This window comes from Jaculus jaculus, chromosome 17 (assembly GCF_020740685.1).
Source record: "Jaculus jaculus isolate mJacJac1 chromosome 17, mJacJac1.mat.Y.cur, whole genome shotgun sequence".
Classification (NCBI taxonomy): Eukaryota; Metazoa; Chordata; class Mammalia; order Rodentia; family Dipodidae; genus Jaculus; species Jaculus jaculus.
In genome coordinates, this window is record NC_059118.1 from 15,690,855 (window position 1) to 15,710,618 (window position 19,764).

A 19,764-nucleotide genomic window follows, 5' to 3' on the forward strand; every position below is an offset into this window, starting at 1 on the left:
CTGTCAGCCCCTGTGGCTGGCTGACTCCTTTGAGCCCCACAGTCCAATTTTTCATGCCAGCAGTCTGACTGCTTTTCTTCGGTGGCCCAGCACAACGCTCACGTAATGCCTGACTTCAAGATTTCACTTTGCCTCAGCCTGTGTGTGACTATGTGACCTAACCCCTGCTCCCCTGGTGACCCCAGAGTCCCTGGGAATAGTGTGTGGAAGAGAGGACACAGGATGTGGAAGGCTGCCAAGATCCATGGGTGGCCATGCAAGAAGACATGAGAGCAGCAAAGACAATCTGTTCCGGACGCATCACAGGCCCAGCTTCCAGACGTCTCTGTCCTTTGGGTTCAGGTTCCAGACCCCAGATGTGTAAGTTCCACTGGACCCTCTTATTTTCTTTTTTTTTTTTTTGAGGGGGGGGGTTTCCAGGTAGGGTTTCACTCTAGTCCAAGCTGACTATGACGTCTCAGGGTGGCCTTGAACTCTCAGCGATCCTCCTACCTCTGCCTCCTGAGTGCTGGGATTAAAGGCGTGCGCCACCACGCCCAACTTCCTTTGGACTCTTTAGCCCACACTGGTCTCAGTCCTGCAGTTTCAGGGGGACCACGTGGGCCCGTCTGAGGTCCTGAGGCTGATCTCTATGCCCTTGGCAGTGCTCTGGTTCAGCCTGGATCAGAACTGGGGAGCAGCTCTCTCCCAGCTACCTGAAAACTCCAAGGGTTCTGGCCCGGGCCAGATGAAGGAAATGAGGGAGAGAGAGCTCACACCAGACCCCGGCTTACAGGATATATGACCTGGCACTTGAGGCCCAGGGGAGACCCAGGCTGGCAGGAGGGCAAACCCTTTGCCCCTTTATATCACTTTCTACCAGCAGCCGAGCCACAGGCTGGACCACCCTGCTTGAGGGGTGGGGGGAGCTGGGACCAGTGTTTATGCAACTGTGGGGAGGCCACAGCCTAGCTGGCAGCGCTGTCTGCCCAACACCAGCGCTGACTCAGCAGAACCCCCCCCAGCACATCCACACTCAGACACGCCCACAAACACAGACACACACACGCACGCACGCAGAGGCCAACACACATGCACACATGCAAAGATAGATGCAACACACATGTACCTACGTGGCCACAGATAGGGATATACAACGCATACAAGCAAAACCACAATCACACACAAAGACATATGAATGCATACACTGTGGACATTAGGCACACACATGCTCCCACAACATGGGGCCACGCTGAAACACACACACACACAATCAACCTAGCAGGAGACACGGGACACTCTGAGCAAGGTGAAAGGTCACCTCAGCAACTGAGTTCCACCTTCTAGGGTGCCACCGCTGGTTAATATCACCTAGGTGTGACGGTTTGAATTAGGTGTACCCCCATAAGCTCGTGTATTCTGAATGCTTGATCCCCAGATGGTGGAAATTTAGGAGGTGGACACTTGCTGGAGGACGTGTGTCGCTGGAGGAGGACCTTGAGGTGGATTAGCCCCTAGCTGGCCAGCATTAGTCGCCTCGCTATCCTGTTGCTGTTGTCCACCAGCTGTGACAGAGGTGATATCTAATCCTCTGCCCATGCCATCCTTTCCCCTGCCATCTTGGATCTTCCCCCTCGAGACTACAAGCCAAAATAAACGCCTTCCTCCCATCAGCTGCCTCTGGTTGAGTGTCTTGTCCCAGTAGTGAGAAGATAACCGCAGTACAAGATGACCAAGCGCTGGGCATGACTGGGAAAGACCCGCTAGACTGGGTTCAATGAGCTAGGAAGACCCACCCTAGCTGGGGGTGGCGTCAGCCCATGGACTGGCATCTCCAACCAACTGAATAAGAAGGAGAAAGGAAGCTGAGGTATCAGAATTCATCTCTCTGCTTCTTTATTTTATTTTATTTATTTATTTAAGAGAGACAGAGAGAGAGAATACGGGTGCACCAGGGCCTCTAGCCACTGCAGACAAACTCCAGAAGCATGTGCCTCCTTGTGCATCTGGCTTTACAGGGATACTGGAGAACTGAACCTGGGTCCTTTGGCTTTGCAGGTAAGCACCTTAACCACTAAGCCATCTCTCCAGCCCGTCTCTCTCTGCTTCTAAATGCAGACACACTGTGAACAGCTGTTTCGTGCTCCTGCCTCTATGCCCTCTCCACCACGATGAGCTGCACCCATAAACTGAGCCAGAATAAACCCTCCTTAAGATGCCTTTTCTGTTTGTTTGTTTTTTGGTTTTTGTTTTTGTTTTTGTTTTTGTTTGTTTTTGAGGCAGGGTCTCTAGCACAGGTTGACCTGAAACTCACTCTTTATCCCTGGCTGGCCTCAAACTTACAGGGATCCATCTACCTCAGCCCCCTGAGTGCTGGAATAAAAGGTATGCATGTGCCACCCTGGCTGGCTAATTGTCAGGTATTTTGTCACAGCATTAAGAACTGGTCTGGAGAGATGGCTTAGCGGTTAAGACGTTTGCCTGCAAAGCCAAAGGACCCAGGTTCAATTCCCCAGGACCCACATAAGCCAGATGCAAATGGGGGGGGGAGGAGTGATCATGTGTCTACATGTTTGCAACAGCTGGAAGCCCTGGCAGGCCCATTCTCTCTATCTGCTTCTTTCTCTTCCTCTCTCTCAAACAAACAAACAAACAAAATTAAAAACTTTAAAAAAAAAAAAAAAACTAGCCGGGCGTGGTGGCGCACACCTTTAATACCAGCACTCAGTAGGCAGAGGTAGGAGGATCGCCGTGAGTTCGAGGCCACCCTGAGACTCCATAGTGTATCCACGTCAGCCTGGGCTAGAGTGAGACCCTACCTCAAAAGAAAACAAAAACAAACAAACAAACAAAAACTAATATACTACCCTAGCGAGGTATCATTGAATACAACTGTCTCAGATGTATCTTTACCAGTCAGCCCCAACACACCCGTTCCTGTGTCACTGGGAAATGTGCAGGGTGTTCCCTCCTACGACCAAGAAAAATGACCTAGATGCTACCAAGACCTAGGGGTTCCTTCTAGAAGAGGAGTCTTTCAGGGACGGCTGAAAATAGCAAAGGAGCAGCAGCTATTCTTTCTTTCTTTTTATTTATTTATTTTTTGGTATTTTTCTTTTTTATGAGAGAGGGAGAGAGAATTGGCACATCAGAACCTCCAGCCGTTGCAATCAAACTCCGGATGCGTGGCACCATCTTGTGCACATGTGCGACCTTACATGCTTGCGTCACCTTGTGCATCGGGCACACGTGGGTCCTGGGGAATCAAACCTGGATCCTTAGGCTTCGCAGGCAAGCGCCTAAACTGCTAAGCCATTTCTCCAGCCCCATTTGTGCATTTTAAAAATCGGATTGTGGGAGCTTTCTCTCTCTCTCTCTCTGCCTCTTCCTCTCTCTCTCTCTGTCACTATCAAATAAATAAATAAATGAAATATTTTTAGAAATCAGATCATGGGGGAAGGGTGGTTTATATGAATTCTTTACATATTCTGAGAGTTGTCTCCTATGCTTTAAATCTCGGTCCAACTATTACCTTCTCATCTAATCCATGACTTCATAACTTACAGGTCAAATAGCTCCCACCTTTCTTCCTCCCTTCCTCTCCTCCCCTGTCCCCCACACCCACTTCTCAGGCGCTGTGCACTCAGGCGTGTGTGCACACGCACGGTCCCAGCCCCTGCCCAGCCTGCATGCTCCTCAGCAGCCCTCACTGCTTGGCAGCAGCCTGGCAATGTGTCTGCTCTTATGGGCTCCACCTGGCACAGGCTTCCAGTGCTTTCTCCTCTGCCACGTTCCCAGTGCATGGAGCCGAGCCTGGCACACGGCTGGTACTGACTACCCCCCCCGCACACACACACACGTGTACACATACTCTCACAGTCGTGACACACTCAAAGACATCCCACCACCATACCAACACCCTCAGGCAGCCTGGCCTGCTCTCCCACACCCACATCTCCAGCTTGCACACAGTCCCCCTTCATGCACAAGAGACCCCAGAAATGAACCTTTGATGGGGCTGCCCTGATCTGGGTCCTTCTGGTCCATAGGCTGTTCCTGACTCTATGTGGTCCACTCTGCCTCTGGGCCCTCCATCTCCCCTCTACTCCCCGTCTCCAGACCTTATGTCTTCCTCCCCGACCAAATCTGTAGTTACCCCCTCCAGGGAGCCTCCCCTTGCTCTGACTGTGGGGCCTCCTGGTCCTGACCTCTGCTGAGAAACTGGGGCCAAGAGACCCCACTCACTAGCAAAATCCAGCACCACCCCAGCCAGGCCTCTGCCTCTTTCCCAGTGCAGGGCACCTCAGATTCCTCCATCTGAGAAAGGCGAGTGGCTAACACCCCTTTATCTCTGACAGCCTGGGGACAAAGCTCCTGACCTGCCACCCATTTCCAGTGTCGCTGGGGCAAGGCCACTCCCTACACTGGGCCTCTTCCTGGTCCTCAATGACACCATGGGTGGGCTCATGGCCAATAGTTGTCTGATTACTCAAATGGTATCCTTGGATTCCCAATGGCATTCTTGGGTTGGAAGGGGGTGGGGATGGTCCCAGCATGGCTGTCATGTCTATGAAGCAGGAGAGAGGGCAGAAGCAAAGGAACGGTACCTGGGCAGAGGTGAGGCAGAGAGCCATGGAGAAGAAAGGAGAGGGAAGGAGGAAGGGAGGGAGGAAGGAAGGGCAGAAAAGGGAAGGGAAGGGGGGGAAGGGAGGGGAGGGAAAGGAAAGGAAAGGAAAGGAAAGGGAGGGGAGGGGAGGGGAGGGGAGGGGAGGGGAGGGGAGGGGAGGGGAGGGGAGGGGAGGGGAGGGGAGGGGAGGGGAGGGGAGGAGAGGAGAGGAGAGGAGAGGAAAGGAAAGGAAAGGAAAGGAAAGGAAAGGAAAGGAAAGGAAAGGAAAGGAAAGGAAAGGAAAGGAAAGGAAAGGAAAGGAAAGGAAAGGAAAGGAAAGGAAAGGAAAGGAAAGGAAAGGAAAGGAAAGGAAAGGGGAAAAAAGGAAAAAATCATTTATTTATAAGGCCCATAGGGTAGAGACAGAAAGACAGTCACAGGGAAGCACAGACTTGGGCCAGAAAGGTCAACCACACACCACACAGAGGTCTCAGGAGGTGTGTTCAGGATTCTGGTCCATTTCCCTCTGTCCTGTAGCTCCAGACTGCTGTGAGCATCGCGGATGGAAGATGAGATGTCCCCAGCTTCGTCCACCCTGGGCTTCCTGAAAAAAGCAGCCAAAGGTTATGGGCGCGGGGCTGGGTTAGAACAACAGGATGTCACCTGAGAACCAGAGTTTGCGGAGCTATGGGTTCAGCAGCAGGTTTGGAAGATAGTGGGGAGTCTCACCTGTGGGGGGGCTCAGCTGGCCATGATGTGCTTCACAAATGCTGGAAAGACAGGGAAAATTATTGCAGAGACACACATTGGGCAGCTAAGGGTAAGCATGACCCCCATGTTTCACATCCCTAGAAGCCCTCCACCCTGCTGACCTGAGTCCCCATGTTTCCATGTTCGCTGTTCCCAAAATACCCTCTCCCCCGCTAAGCTAGTTTCTCAAACCTTCATAGTTGATGCAACCATTGGAGTCCTCTTGCCCAGCCATCAATTTCTCCACCTCATCTTCTGTCAACCTCTCACCTGGCAGGGGTGAGAGGCTAAGTCAATACCACCCGGAGGTGTGTGGCTATGGGGAGTGGGTCACTGAGTCCCTCTGGATGGCGAGTCTTCCCTCCAGTGTTCCCACCAAAACCTTGCTTCTCAAGCCATGGTCACCACTGAGGTCAGAAGGACCAGACACAAGTCAAAAAGGGCACAACCAGGGCTGGAGAGATGGCTTAGCGGTTAAGCGCTTGCCTGTGAAGCCTAAGGACCCCGGTTCGAGGCTCGGTTCCCCAGGTCCCACGTTAGCCAGATGCACAAGGGGGCACATGCATCTGGAGTTCGTGTGCAGAGGCTGGAAGCCCTGGCGCGCCCATTCTCTCTCTCTCCCTCTGTCTTTCTCTCTGTGTCTATCGCTCTCAAATAAAAAAAATAAATAAATAAAAATTTTAAAAAAAAAGGGCACAACCAGGTTGGAGAGATGGCTTAGGGGTTAAGGCTCTTGCCTGCGAAGCCTAAAGACCCATGTTTGACTCTCCAGATCCCACATTAGCCAGACGCACAAAGGTGAGGTAAGTGCAAGGTCGCACATGACCACTAGGTGGCAAGAGTCTGAAGTTGGATTTCAGTGGCTGAGGCCCTGACATGCCAGTTCTCTCCCTCTCTCCCTCCCTCCCTCTCTCTCTCTCTCTTTAAAATAAAAAATAAGCAAAAAAAACACGGAGAACTGGGCGTGGTGGTGCAGTCCTTTAATCCTAGCACTCGGGAGGTAGAGATAAGAGGATCACCATAATAAGTTTGAGGCCACCCTGAGACTACATAGCGAATTCCAGGTCAGCCTGGGCTAGAGGGAACCCCTACCTCAAAAAAAAAAAAAAAGGCACAACCTGGGCTACAGAGCTAGAGCTTCGTCTGAGACTAAGCATCTCGGTGTGCAAATACCCCCATAGACTGGCAGGGTTGGGCACGTTGGGGTAGCCCTTTGAAGCTAGTGAAGGGTCCATGGAAGCAGAGTTAGGGACCTTGAGAAATGACTGTAGAGGAAACAGAAGGACCCTCTGCTGCTCTACACACATCTGGAACTTTCCGAATCTCCTCACGGGCTTTGTGCTAGCTCCCTCACAGAGAAGCAACGGCAGCTTCCTGCCCCAAATGCCACCCTTCTGCCCCTGCCCCCTATTTACACACAACCCGGGAAACAGGCACAGGGTTACTCAATAAATGTCTGCTGCAGGGGAAAATAAAAAGTGCCAGGCAATGGTGGCACATGCCGTTAATGCCAGCACAAGGAAGCAGGGGTAGGAGGATTGCTGTGAGTTCAACGCCACCCTGAGATTACATAGTGAATTCCATGTCAGCCTAGGCTAGAGTGAGACTTTGAAAAACCAAAAACAGGAAGAAAGAAAGAAAAAAAAAGAGAGAAGAAAAAAGAAAAGAGCTGGAGAGATGGCTTGGCAGTTAAGCACTTGCCTGTGAAGCCTAAGGACCTTGGTTAGAGGCTTGATTCCCCAGGATCCACGTTAGCCACATGCACAAGGGGGTGTATGTGGCTGGAGGCCCTGGTGTGCCCATTCTCTCTCTGTGTCTGCCTCTCTTTCTCCCTCTCTCTCTCTCTCTCTGTCACTCTCAAATAAATAAATAAAAATAAACAAAGAAAAAGATTTAAAAAAAAAAAAGAGAAAGAGAAAAGAAAAGGGGCTGGAGAGTTGGCTTAGCTGTAAAGGCGCTTGCCTGAGAAGCCAAAGGATCCAGGTTCGATTTCCCAGGACCCATGTAAGCCAGATGCATAAGGTGCCACATGCTTCTGGAGTTTGTTTGCAATCACTGAAGGCCCTGGCTTGCCCTCTCTCTCTTCCTCTCTCTCTCTCTCTCTCTCTCTCTCTCTCTCTCTCTCAAATAAATAAAGTAAATGTTTAGAAAAGAGTGCTTCTTTTTAAAAGAAAAACAAAGGTCTCTTGAGGTGTGAGGTTCCGCAGATGGTGTGGATAAAAGGGAGAGGTGCCCAGAGCAGGTGTGCCACGTCCTCAGCCATGGGCAGCAGCAAACACCCGCACAAGTTAATCCTGAAGGGCAACTTCCTTACCTGCCACCCCCCCCCCCAGCCACTCCTGTCCCCTTTGGTCAGCTCCACCTGGGTGACATTCCTGCCTCCTACCCCAGTGACACCTTGACTGTGCGTCCCCATTTCACAGAGGGGACGTGGTTCCACACCGTGAGGGATACAACGGTTCCAACAGAGTGGGGCAAGGGAGGAGGCTGTCCTCACCCAGGGTCGCCAGCACATGGCGGAGCTCTGCGCCCATGACTGTGCCATTGCCCTCCTTGTCAAAGACCCGCAGTCCCTCCACGAAGTCCTCATAGGTGCCCGTGTCCTTATTCTTGGAAATGTGCTGGAGCATGGGCAGGAACGTGTCAAAGTCCATCATCTTGGTATTGAGCTCTGCAGACACATGGTCCCAAGTTCAACGTCAGAGGGTGGGACAGTACCGGGCCGCCCCTCCCCCACAGGTCCCCAGACGGCTGACAAGTGTGCTGTGTACCAAGCATGGCACCGCCCCAGGGCATCTGGCAGCGTCCGGAAAGATGCCAGGCTTACATCACCCTTTGCTGGTCCCAGGGGAGATTTGCTACCCCACAGTGAACTCTTCTTTCCCATTTCTTTTCCTTTCCTTCCTTTCTTTCTCTCTTTTTCTTTCTTTCTTTCTTTCTTTCTTTCTTTCTTTCTTTCTTTCTTTCTTTCTTTCTTTCTTTCAGCCAGGGTCTCATGTAGCCCATGGTAGCTTCAAACTTGCTATATGGCTGAGGATAGCCTTGAACTTATGATCCTTCTGCCTCTACCTCTCAAGTGCTAGGATTACAGGTATTCCCTACCATGCCTGGCTTAGGTGGTACTAAAGTATTCACAACCATGCCTGGCTTAGGTGTACTGGGGGTCAAACCCAGAGCCCTCTCCCTGTGCATGCTAGGTAAGCATTAAGCATTCTACCCTTTGAAGTACATTTCTAGTCCTTTCTCTTAAAAAAAAAAAAAAAAAAAAACTTTTGTTTATTTTTATTTATTTATTTGAGAAAGAAAGAGGCAAATAGAGAAGAGAGAATGGGCGTGCTAGGACCTCCAGCCACTGCAAACCAACTCCAGATACATGGGCCACCTTGTACATGCATCTGGCTTTCTTGGGTCCTGGGGAATCGAGCCTCAAACCAGGATCCTTCGGCTTCACAGCAAGCGCTTAACCGCTAAGCCATCTCTCCAGCCCTTGTTTTTTGTTTTTCTATTTTGTTTTTTTTCGAGGTAGGGTCTCACTCTAAGCCAGGCTGACCTTGAATTCACTATATAGTCTCAGACTGGCCTCGAACTCACATCTTCCTACCTCTTCCTCCCCAGTGCTGGGATTAAAGGCATGCACCACCACGCCCCGGCTGTTTTTGTTTGTATTTGATTTCACCCAGTAGTCCAAGCTGGCCTGGAGCTACATGACCCATGGCCATCTTCCTGTCTTAGCATCGTAAGTGCTGTAATTACAGCCATGTACCACCACCCCAGGCTCTTTAGGCTGGCTTTAAACTTGCTATGTAATTGAGGATGACCTTGAACTTCTGATCCACCTGCCTCTGCCTCCAGAACGCTGGAATGACAAGCATGTGTCACCTTGCCCAGCTCTCATTTTCTTTTTTTTTTTCTCCCCTTCCCCCCACCCTTTTTTTTTTATTGACAGTTTCCATAATTATAGACAATAAGCCATGGTAATTCCCTCCCCCACCCCCACTTTCCCCTTTGAAACTCCATTCTCCATCATATCCCCTCCCCATCTCAATCAGTCTGTCTTTTATTTTGATGTCATGATCTTTTCCTCCTATTATGATGGTCTTGTGTAGGTAGTGTCGGGCACTGTGAGGTCAGGGAGATCCAGGCCATTTTGTGTCTGGAGGAGCACGTTGTAAGGAGTCCTCCCCTGCCTTTGGCTCTTGCATTCTTTCTGCCACCTCTTCGGCAATGGGCTCTGCCAGCTCTCCTTTTCTTATAGACCTCACCCTCTCCATCCCCTGCTAGGGGTCAGGCATTGCCATTTGGGGCCTAGGTGTCATTTCTCCTAGGGATAAACAAGTGCCAAGGTGTCATATGTTTACAATGACCCACAGAAAGATGCAGTGGAGGCTAGTAAGGTAGAGGCCAAGGTCTGATGTCCTCTGGCCTGCCCTCACGCCAGCCAGCGAGGATTCTGGCTGACACTAGGGTCTGACCAACAAAAACGCCATCCTGCCTCTTGGCATCACAGCCCTACGGCTAGCTTTCATGTCCTCACCCTGACTGGAAGTCACAAAGAGGCAGAGCAGGGTACAGTGTGATAGACTCCCCTAGGTCTCGGCAGTAATGGGGGTTCTCAGGTAGGGTGCTCTACCTTCCTGTTTAGGCTTCCCCAGGACGCGGAGCACCTCTGCCTGTGTGGGGTTCTGGCCCAGGGCTCGTAGAACGTCCCCACATTGTCCGTAGGTGATCTTCATCTCACCCTTGGGGGTACGGTCAAACAGCAGGAAAGCCTCTTTGAACTCTGTGGAAGAGAACAGTGAGCTATGGGCACTCTCCAGAGGAGCTCAACCAACTCCCCACACCACTGGCAGGACCTTTGCATGAAGGACTGCCCCCTAGACCAACCTCACAGCCCCTCGGGGGTCAGCCCCTTTGCTCACCTTCGATCTGCTCCGGTGTGAATTCGATCTGAAAAGAGGCCCAAAGATAAAGAGTTACCTTGGCTCAAAGGTGAGTTCTGGCCTCGTAATGGTCACTCATAAGCACCCTAGGCCTTAGCCCCTTGCTTATTCTGGCCCAACCCACTCCAGCTTTCTTTCTTTCTTTCTTTCTTTCTTTTTGTTTATTTATTTATTTATTTTGGTTTATCGAGGTAGGGTCTCTCTCTAGCCCAGGCTGACCTGGAATTCACTATGGAGTCTCAGGGTGGTCTCAAACTCACAGCGATCCTCCTACCTCTGCCTGCCAAGTGCCGGGATTAAAGGCGTGCACCTCCACGCCAGGCTTAATTTTTTTTTAATTTATTTATTTGAGAGAGAGAGAAAGAGAGATAGGGGCAGACAGACAATGGGTGTGCCAGGGTCCCCAGCTCCTGCAAATGAACTCCAGACGCATGCGCCACCTTTTGCATCTGGCTTACATAGGTACTGGGGAAATCTAACCTGGGTCCTTTGGCTTTGCAGGGAAATGCCTCAACTGCTAAGCCATCTCTCCAGCCCTAAATCTCTTATTTTTGTTTTTGGGTTTTCGAGGTAGGGTTTCACTCTAGCCCAGGCTGGCCTATAATTCACTATGGAGTCTCAGGGTGGCCTCGAACTTACAGCGATCCTTCTACCTCTGCCTCCCAAGTGCTGGGATTAAAGGCGTGCGCCACCATGCCCAGCGGCTCAGTCCAGCTTTTACTACCCAGGACTTCCTGCTATCTATGTAGATATGGTCCTGCTTCTGCAACAACCCCTGCACGCGCGTGCGCACACACACACACACACACACACACACACACACACACACCGCCCTGTGCAACTTGAAGGCTTTGGGTCTGAATATGCCCGGACCCTGCTGTCAGGCAGGCCGAGCTGGCAGGTGATGAGAACAGGTGCCTGGTGGCCAGAGGCCTCCGCCCACAGTGGGCCTTATCTCATCGTCCCTCGTGCACCACGGGCCACAGGTCTGGCCAGCTTGGCTTTGCCTGAAGCCCAGTGAGCAGGGCCGTTCACAGGCATGAAATGGGAGGCCAGGGTAGGAGAAGAACGAGAACGTAAGGGGCAGGGTGGTGGTGGCGCATGTCTTGAATCCCAGCACTCAGGAGGCCAACCTAGGAGAATTGCTGAGTTCCAGGTCAGCCTGGGCTAGAGCAAGATCCTACCTAAAAAAAAAAAGGAAAGGAGCCGGGCGTGGTGGCGCACGCCTTTAATCCCAGCACTCGGGAGGCAGAGGTAGGAGGATCGCCATGAGTTCAAGGCCACCCTGAGACTACAGAGTTAATTCCAGGTCAGCCTGGACCAGAGTGAGACCCTACCTCGAAAAACCAAAAAAAAAAAAAAAAAAAAAGGAAAGGAAAAGGAAAAGGAAAAAGAGAGAAAAAAAGAGAAAAAGAAAAAGAAAAGAAATGAACATAAGACCTCAGGCCACAGACTACTGGCATGAAAACAGACCTGTGGGTAAGCACATACATATGTATCTGTGTCTCAGAGAGCCCCTTGGCTGTCCCCCACAAAATCCTGTCTACACCAGCCTCTCTTACTCTGCGGCCCCCTGGGGCCACTGCCACCTCCAGCACAGCTAGAGCTGCTACGTGCCTTCTGAGGTCGCGCTGGGGCCACCCTAAAGTCAGGAGGCCTGCCGGGACCCAGCTTCCCCCTCCTCACCTGATACAAGGTCTATTTTTGTTACTGAAGTCACTCTCCCCAAAGTCAAGGTCACAGCAGGGAAAGGAGCTGGGGGGAAGGGGACCTGACTGGCACCTTGGAGCCCCCCCCAACACACACACCCTCCCTGGCACACAGCAGTACAGAGGGACACCCCACCCCTGCCACCTGCCTTGGTTGCCCTTCCGAACTGGGGCTCCACCCAGTATTGAAAAGAAAAACTTGGCATTCCCGTCCCCCTGTGAACTTTCCACAGGGAAACTGGGCTCCCTGGATACCCTTCCCTGTCAGCTGGGAGGGTGTAAAGGAGGCACAGGAGGGCCAGAACCTATGCCAAACTCATACCTGGTGATGCTGGACAATACCACCATAAGTCCCAGAGTGGTTGGAGCTTATCATGGTGCAAGCCTAGCGTTTGGGGGGGGGCAGCGGGGGGAGGGCAGGGAATCAACTCTGGGGTCTATCTATTCAAAGCAATTAAACTGGAGCCAAGGGCTGGAGAGATGGCTTGGTGGTTAAGGTGTTTACCTGTGAAACCTAAGGACCTAGATTCAATTCCCCAGGACCCACGTAAGCCAGATGCTCAAGGTGGCACGTGCACCTGGAGTTCATTTGCAATGGCTGGAAGCCTTGGTATGCCCATCACTCTCTCTCTCTCTCTCAAATAAATAAATAAAATATTTAAAAATAACAAAATAGGGCTGGAGGGATGACTTCGTGATTAAGATGCTTGCCTGCGAAGCCTAAAGACCCATGTTTGATTCTCCAGGTCCCACGTAAACCAGATGCACAAGGTGGCGCATGTGTCTGGACTTCTGGAGTTCATTTGCAGTGGCCAGAGGCCCTGGTGCACCCATTCTCTCTCTCTCTCTCTCTCTCTCTCTCTCTCTCTGTCTCAGATAAAAATAAATAAAAATTAAAATATATATTTAAAAATAATTAATAAGTTGGAGCCAAACTGGAATGCAAACCCTCTGTCTTGAGGGACATGGGTCAGGAAGGGTTCCTGACCACGGGGAGGCTTACAGCTGGTGTGGGCTTAGGGGGAACATGTGGGGGCGGGGAGGCCCCTGCAGGCTCCTCCTGAGGCAGCCAGAGCAGCGGGTGGCCTCTGGCCAACGGAGAACAGGGAACGGGGCTGGCGGACTTGGGCTGCGTGCTGTTATGCAGATGCCACAGGTGGCACTCAGGGCACCCTCCCAGTTTAGACTCTGGGAAGGACTCCTGGGACTGCTGGTCATGCTCTGCAAGCGGCTTCCTACACGAATCTCAGGACCCCACCCCCCCCAGCCCCTGTCTCAATTTTCATACCTGACAGTGAAGTCCAAGAGGGCTTCTGAACTTGGTGATCTCAGCAGGGGGTGAGTGTCCCCCCCCCACCACCCCAGCACAACCTGGGCAAGACCCCTTTTCCTTTATAAACGACTCCCTCTACCCAGGAAGTTCATGGACCTTTCTCTCCCTCTCTCTGTCTCTGTCTCTTTCTCTCTCTCTCTCTGTCTCAACACCCCTGGAGTCAGACAAGTGTGATGCCTGTCTGGCTACAGGGATCTTAAGGCAGGGGACAGCTGGTGCTTGGACTCCCCCAGGATAGGAGGTCCAGAGAGAAGGGCGAGGTGTGTCAGATCAGTTTCTGAAACCACCAAGACCTTCCCTTCCACCCACCCGCAGCCTTAGAACGCCTGCGGTCCTCGGGAGCATCAGAAGGCTCCTCCTCCCGGATACCTGCCCACCGGCCCTCCCGCTGGCCTGACCTCTGCCCACACGGGCTAGGTTCCTTCTGGGGTCCACTCCCAGGCCCAGTCTGTCCCTCCTGACACAATGCAAACTCCGTTGCTCACCTTAATCTTCGAGGCATCAAACTCCGCCTCCTTGGGCCGCTCGGGCTCAGGTGCGGGCGCGGGCGCGGGCGCGGGGGCTGCAGCGGCTTTGGGCGCAGCCTTGGCGTCGTCCTTCTTGGGCTCGGGCTTTTTAGGGGCCATAGGGAGAGGCTGTGATCACCGCGGAGGCAGGACGAGAGAGGGATGCCAAGAAGAGGGTAGGTGAGCCTCCTGCCGCGGGGACTTTATTCTGTTCAGATACCTCATGACCCCAGCCCCACCCCACCCCCACCACCACCACGCACAATAGGGACAGGGCCATAAAAGGGCATCGGCTGTGCTCAGGGGCTATTTTGGGGCCTGGGGAGGGCATTGTTCGGGGCCCAGGAATGGGTGGGGGAGGAGGGAGGGTGCTCCGTTCCTCCTGATCACCTGTTGGGGAGAGCGGAGGGGGAGGGGAGGGGAGGCTGTCACTCGGCCTGGGCTCTGAGCAGCACACCCTGCTGTCCTTCTGCGGATCCATACACTGGACAGATGAAGAAGGTTAGAAAGTGTGTGCTGGGTGTCGCGTGCTGTGGTGTGGGGGCTGGGACCGCAAGGGCCATTCTCAAGTTAAAGTTCACAATGGGAACCTGGCCTGGTGGCACACACCTTTAATCCCAGCACTCGGGAGGCAGAGGTAGGAGGATCGCCATGAGTTCGAGACCACCACTGAGACTACACAGTGAATTCCAGGTCAGCCTGGGCTAGAGTGAGACCCTACCTCAAAAAAAAGGGGGGGGCTGGAGAGATAGCTTAGTGGTTAAGGCATTTGCCTAGGAAGCCAAAGGACCCAGGTTCAATTCCCCAGGACCCACATAAGCCAGATGCACAAGGGCACATGCATCTGGAGTTCATTTGCAGTGGCTAGAGGCCCTGGCGTGCTCTCTCTCGCTCCCTCCCTCTCTCTCTCTCTCTCTCTTCTGTCCAACTCTCTCTCTGCTTGCAAATAAATAAATTAAATTAAATTAAAAAATAAAGTTCACACTGGGCATTTTCTGCCCTATGTTGACATCTATACTGTGCAAGGCAAGGAAAGATCAGCATGGGTCTGTGTCTGGGTGCCTTTCTGTGTGGGTCTCTGTGTGCATGATGGGGGGAGTCTCTGAGAGTCACTACATGTATGGTCTGGGTGTCTTTGGGGCAAAGTCTGTGGATGCCAGTCTGAGTCTGAGAGGAGGGTCTGTTTCCAGGTGTTCATATGCACGTATGTCTGTGTGGGTCGGTGTAAGTGTGTCTGTGGTGTGGCCTCTGTGTATTTATGTCTGGGTGTTTATATGTAGTGGTGTGTGTGTGTGCGTGTGTGTGTGTCTGCAGCTGTCTCCTGCGGCCTGGGCAATGGTTCCCAGAGTCTTCAGGAATATTCCAAGTTCCATGAGAAAGGGTGCTACCCCCTTGAGGGTTGCCCACCCGCTCCAAGTCAGTTTAACAGCTCCCCCCATAGTACCTGCCAACCCCTGAGCCCGTGTCTCAGGTTTCACCCCTGGCTGCCCACAGCCTCTCCCTGTGGCCCTCAGCCTTCCCTACACTCCCCAGGCCCGGCTCACGCCCACGCCTGCCCCTCATCCTTCCCCTCCCTTTCCTCTCTCTCTCTCTCTCTTTCTCTCTCTTCCTCTTTCTCTCAAGCCTTCTGCTGCTGTTCATCACACCACACTTCCCTGTGACCATCACACTTACGATGGCAAGGTCCCTGGGAGTGTCAGTACTTCTGAGCACCCAAGCTAAGGTTCACACCTTAACTCTTCCCCCTCAGCGCCTTCCCGGGGGACCCCACGCGTGTCCCCGCCCAGGGTTTGTGCTAGAGAACCCCGGGGGCCTCTGAAGCTGCCCCCTTGCTGCTCAGCCTTGGGCAGATGGCCGTGGCAGAGCGCAGCCTGGCTGGACCACACTGCTGGAGGAGATGGAAAGGCTGAGATGGCGCGAGGCCCTTCCAGCACAAACCCAGAGTGGGGACATCTTGCAAACACATTGGATTCTGTTCCCGGCCTAGCGCCTGTGCCTGGAGGGTGGGAAGGGGGTGTTCCTAGTTATTTTTAAGTGCCTAAAGCCTTTGATAGAAACTTCAGAGGCAGTGCTCCCACTCCAGACCCCAAGAGGTTTCCCAGACGTGGAGCCGAAGCTGAGAAGTGGTACCTGAGCCTTCACCTGGGACATGCCGCCGCCGTCTTCCTCCTGGGGCCAGGTCCCTCTCATTCTGGCACTCAGCCTTCAGTGAGGGGACAGCAGTCCAGGCTCAGTCCCTCTCCCTCCTCCCACCCTGGCTGGAACACATTCCTCCCTTCATCTGGAGGGCAGAACACCCCACATCTGGAAATCTGACAATATCCGGGGATGGGGGGGCAAGTTTTTCACTTTTCCTTCAGATGTTTGGCAAAAGTATTGAGAAAGAAAGAGGTGGGGGAGGGTCTACGGAGACACCAGAAATGCCACAAAAGGAGAAGACAGCCTGAGGGGGACACACAGAGAGAGGCCTCTGGACAGCCAGACCGCCCAGGCCTACTGACCCCCAGTACCCCTCAGCACAGATGACTGTAGATGTCCCAATGTGGCGCCAGCCACCCACAGGCATGGCCAGCAAGACACTACCTGGACTCCAGCCATTCATCAGGGAAAGACTGAGTCTCGGGACAGAGAACATTTAGACAGGATCACCCAGACGCCTTGTCCCATTTCTTTGACTCATATGCCACTGTCCCTTGGAAAGCAGACCGCAGCCGCTCAAATAGGGGTGAGCGGGAGCACGGGTATCCTGGTCCCCGGTTTCTACTTCATGGCCTGGGCTAATGGGCTCATAGAGCCAACCAGAGTTTCCCAGGGCCACCGTCCTCTGCTTAGGATGGTGAGAAAAAGAGAGCCTCCGTCTCTTCCCCTCATACATAGAGAAAGCTTGGATCGTACAAGAGAAGACAGAATAGGTAGAACCAGCCTTCCTCCTGACCAGGGCTTAGATGGGGGTCTCTGGCTCTCTGCTTCTTCTAATGGTTCCCAGACATGTACACACAGGCTCCCTTCACACCCTACCTTCTAACGGACACCCAGGACCCAGCAAGGACTCTACCAGATCCCTCCACAACCTGCCCTCTCTATGGCCAGCAAGGACTTGGCTACCCTAAGGCCAGGAAACTGACTTTGGTAGGCAGGTGAGCAGGGAGGGACCTGTACAATGGATAGCCAGGAGAGGCCATGCCACGGTTCAGTGATCAGACCTGTCTATCTACCTATCTGTATGTCTGTCTGCCTGCCTGTCTATCTGTCTATTATCTACCTATCTATCTTGGGTCCCAGCCTATGTTTCACTCCAGGACAGACAGCTGAGCAGGCAGGATCCTGGCAGAGTCAGAGGGGGCCTGGAGAATCAGAAGGCAGGAATCTGGATCCCACCCCCCCCACCCCCCACCCCCCACCCCCCATCCCCGCCGCCCTTCAGCTTCTCCAGCTCTGATGACTGAGCTATGGCCCAGCCAGAGGCACAAGATGCAGGCTATGTTCCAGAGCTGTCTCTCTAAGGGCAGCCACCTCACTTCTGTCTGTCTCAGGGCGTGACTTCTGAGGAGCCTGCAGATTGAGACAGGAGAGCCCTGGCCACACCGTCATCTTTCCAGGTCCTTCCCAGATTTCCTCCAAGCTATTTCACAACCTGGTCAGTGAGAGGTCAACTTCTGTAAGAAGTCCTCTACCACATCACTCCCTCTTCTCTGGGTCTCCCCAGTGGTTGTTATTATTCTCATTATTATTATTATTAGTTTTTTGAGGTAGGGTCTCGCTGTAGCCCAGGCTGACCTGGAATTCACTATGTAGTCTCAGGCTGGCCTCAAACTCACAGCCATCCTCCTACCTTCTGCTTCCCGAGTGCACCACCACGCCTGGTCCAAATTCCCATCCTTGCACACCCTAACATCAGTTTGTTCCTTTGTCTGTTGTAGGTATATTTCTCCTTCTGCGAGTGTTAACTGTCACAGAAAGAACTTTTCTCCACTCTTCTCTGTACCCAGAGCCTGGCACACAGTAGGCACTCAATACATACTGGATGGAAGTTGGACATGGTGACTCAAACCTGTAATCTTAACACTCAGGAGGCTGAAGTAAGAGGATCACAGTGAATTTGAGGCCAGCCCAGGCTGCAAAGTGAGTTCCTGGTCAGCCTAGGCTACAGTGAGAGTCGGCACAAATAAATAAATAATAAATGTTATATGAACAAATGTCCAAGTTTCTCAGCTAACCCACCTCCCACAAAGAATTAACCCTCCTGGGGCTGGAGAGATGGCTTAGCGGTTAAGCACTTGCTTGTAAAGCCTAAGGACCCCAGTTCGAGGCTCAATTCCCCAGGACCCACCTTAGCCAGATGCACAAGGGGGCGCATGCATCTGGAGTTCGTTTGCAGTGGCTGGAAGCCCTGGCGCGCCCATTCTCTCTCTCGCTCTCTGCCTCTTTCTCTCTCTGTTGCTCTCAAATAAATAAAAATAAACAAAAAAAAATTTTTTTAATTAAAAAAAAAAGAATTAACCCTCCTGAAGAGCCAGGATTGGTGGCTTACACGTATAATCCCAGAATTCCAGGGGGTAAAGGAAAGAGTATCAGGAGATAGGAAAACAATATTAAGGGCTAGAGAGAGATTGCTCAGTGGTTAAGGCACTTGCCTGCAAAGCCTAAGGACCCAGATTCAATTCCCCAGTTATCCCTTGTAAGCCAGATGTACAAAGTGGCGCATGCATCTGAAGATCAGGTGCAGTGGTTAGAGGCCCTGGGATGCCCATTCTCTCTCTATCTGCCTCTTTCTCTCCCTCTCTCTCTCTCTCTCTCTCTTTCTCAAATAAATAGAAATAAAATATTTTTAAAAATTGAAAACCATCCTTCCTTGGGAAGAGGGGGGTCGGGGTGTTGCGGAGTGACTAACAGGAGCTTTATGACTGTGGAGCCCCTCCCCCTGGGCAGTAGGCAGCCAGAGACCTCCTCAAGCCCACCAGGCGCCTCTCCTGGGCGCTCCTTCAGCTGACTCCCCACTTGGCAGCCGCCTGCTGAAGCTCCTCTCACAGCCTGAAGAGGTAAGGATGACCCCATGGTGTAGGCAAAGGCTGACCATTGACACGTGGCCAGCAGGGGGCGTAGAAGGGATATGAACCAGCCTCTGGTCCCCAAACCCAGACCCCAAAGCTGGAACCTACAAATCTCAACCCAGACCCCAGACTCAGGGCTCACAGCTTGAAACCGAAACCCAGAGCATAGCACACAGCTCCTCATAGGGACCCAGGGAGCCCATCCAAGACCTTAAACCCCAACCCCAGAACTCAGGGCTCAAGACCCAAGTCTTTAAGCCCAAAACACGGGCCCCAGAAACCAGGACAGGCATGATAGCTTTCTACACGGACACTGCCTGCCGCCTGGGTGGACAGGGCAGGAAGACGGTAAACTCTTGGCAGTGAGAGGTGGATGCCTGGCAGACCTCCTTGGTAGCATTCAGATGGCACGAAGAATGCCCCTCAAGCCACCACAGCCAACCTGGGGAGCTCAGACAGAGGACAGTAGCCATGTGACAAAGAGGGCCGGCTGTCCCTTGGGCCCAAGAGCCAGAGGTGGGGCGAGGGGTCACGCTCCCCATGTGTCCTTATCCCCCCAGCCACAGGCTGCAGAGGCAGTCCTGGCCCGCCCCTCCTGGCTTGCCGCCTCTGGGCTGGGACGCAGGCCCACACTTCCCGGAGGAGTCGAGAACGCGGCCTGGGCCAGACCCAGAGCCTTAGAAGTAGGTCAGATGTTTCTGTGCAGCAGGTTCTGGGGACCCTGTCCTGGCGTAGGAAGACCCATGGGTTGCAGTTCTCCCACCATGGAATGTGGGCATCCAAAGGCATTAGCTCACCGACACATGCTGAGCTCCCACAAAGACACCACCAAGGGTCCCTATGTCCTGCCTCAATTGCACAAATTGAGGGGGAACCACGGCCGGAGGGGT

At 52.8% G+C, this 19,764-nt stretch overlaps 1 protein-coding gene across 1 annotated transcript; it reads right to left on the reverse strand.

Annotated features, from left to right (window-relative positions):
* Nucleotides 1–4,965: 4,965 nt before the first annotated feature.
* On the reverse strand, nt 4,966–13,988 carry Myl3 (myosin light chain 3). The gene is made up of 7 exons (XM_004662043.2): nt 13,803–13,988; nt 10,255–10,282; nt 9,966–10,115; nt 7,833–8,006; nt 5,528–5,605; nt 5,315–5,355; nt 4,966–5,189 (listed from the first exon to the last, which is right to left on the reverse strand). The coding sequence occupies exons 1-6, from the start codon at nt 13,941–13,943 to the stop codon at nt 5,327–5,329; spliced, it is 600 nt and encodes a 199-aa protein (XP_004662100.1). The 5' UTR covers nt 13,944–13,988; the 3' UTR covers nt 4,966–5,189; nt 5,315–5,326.
* Between the last annotated feature and the right edge of the window lie 5,776 nt (nt 13,989–19,764).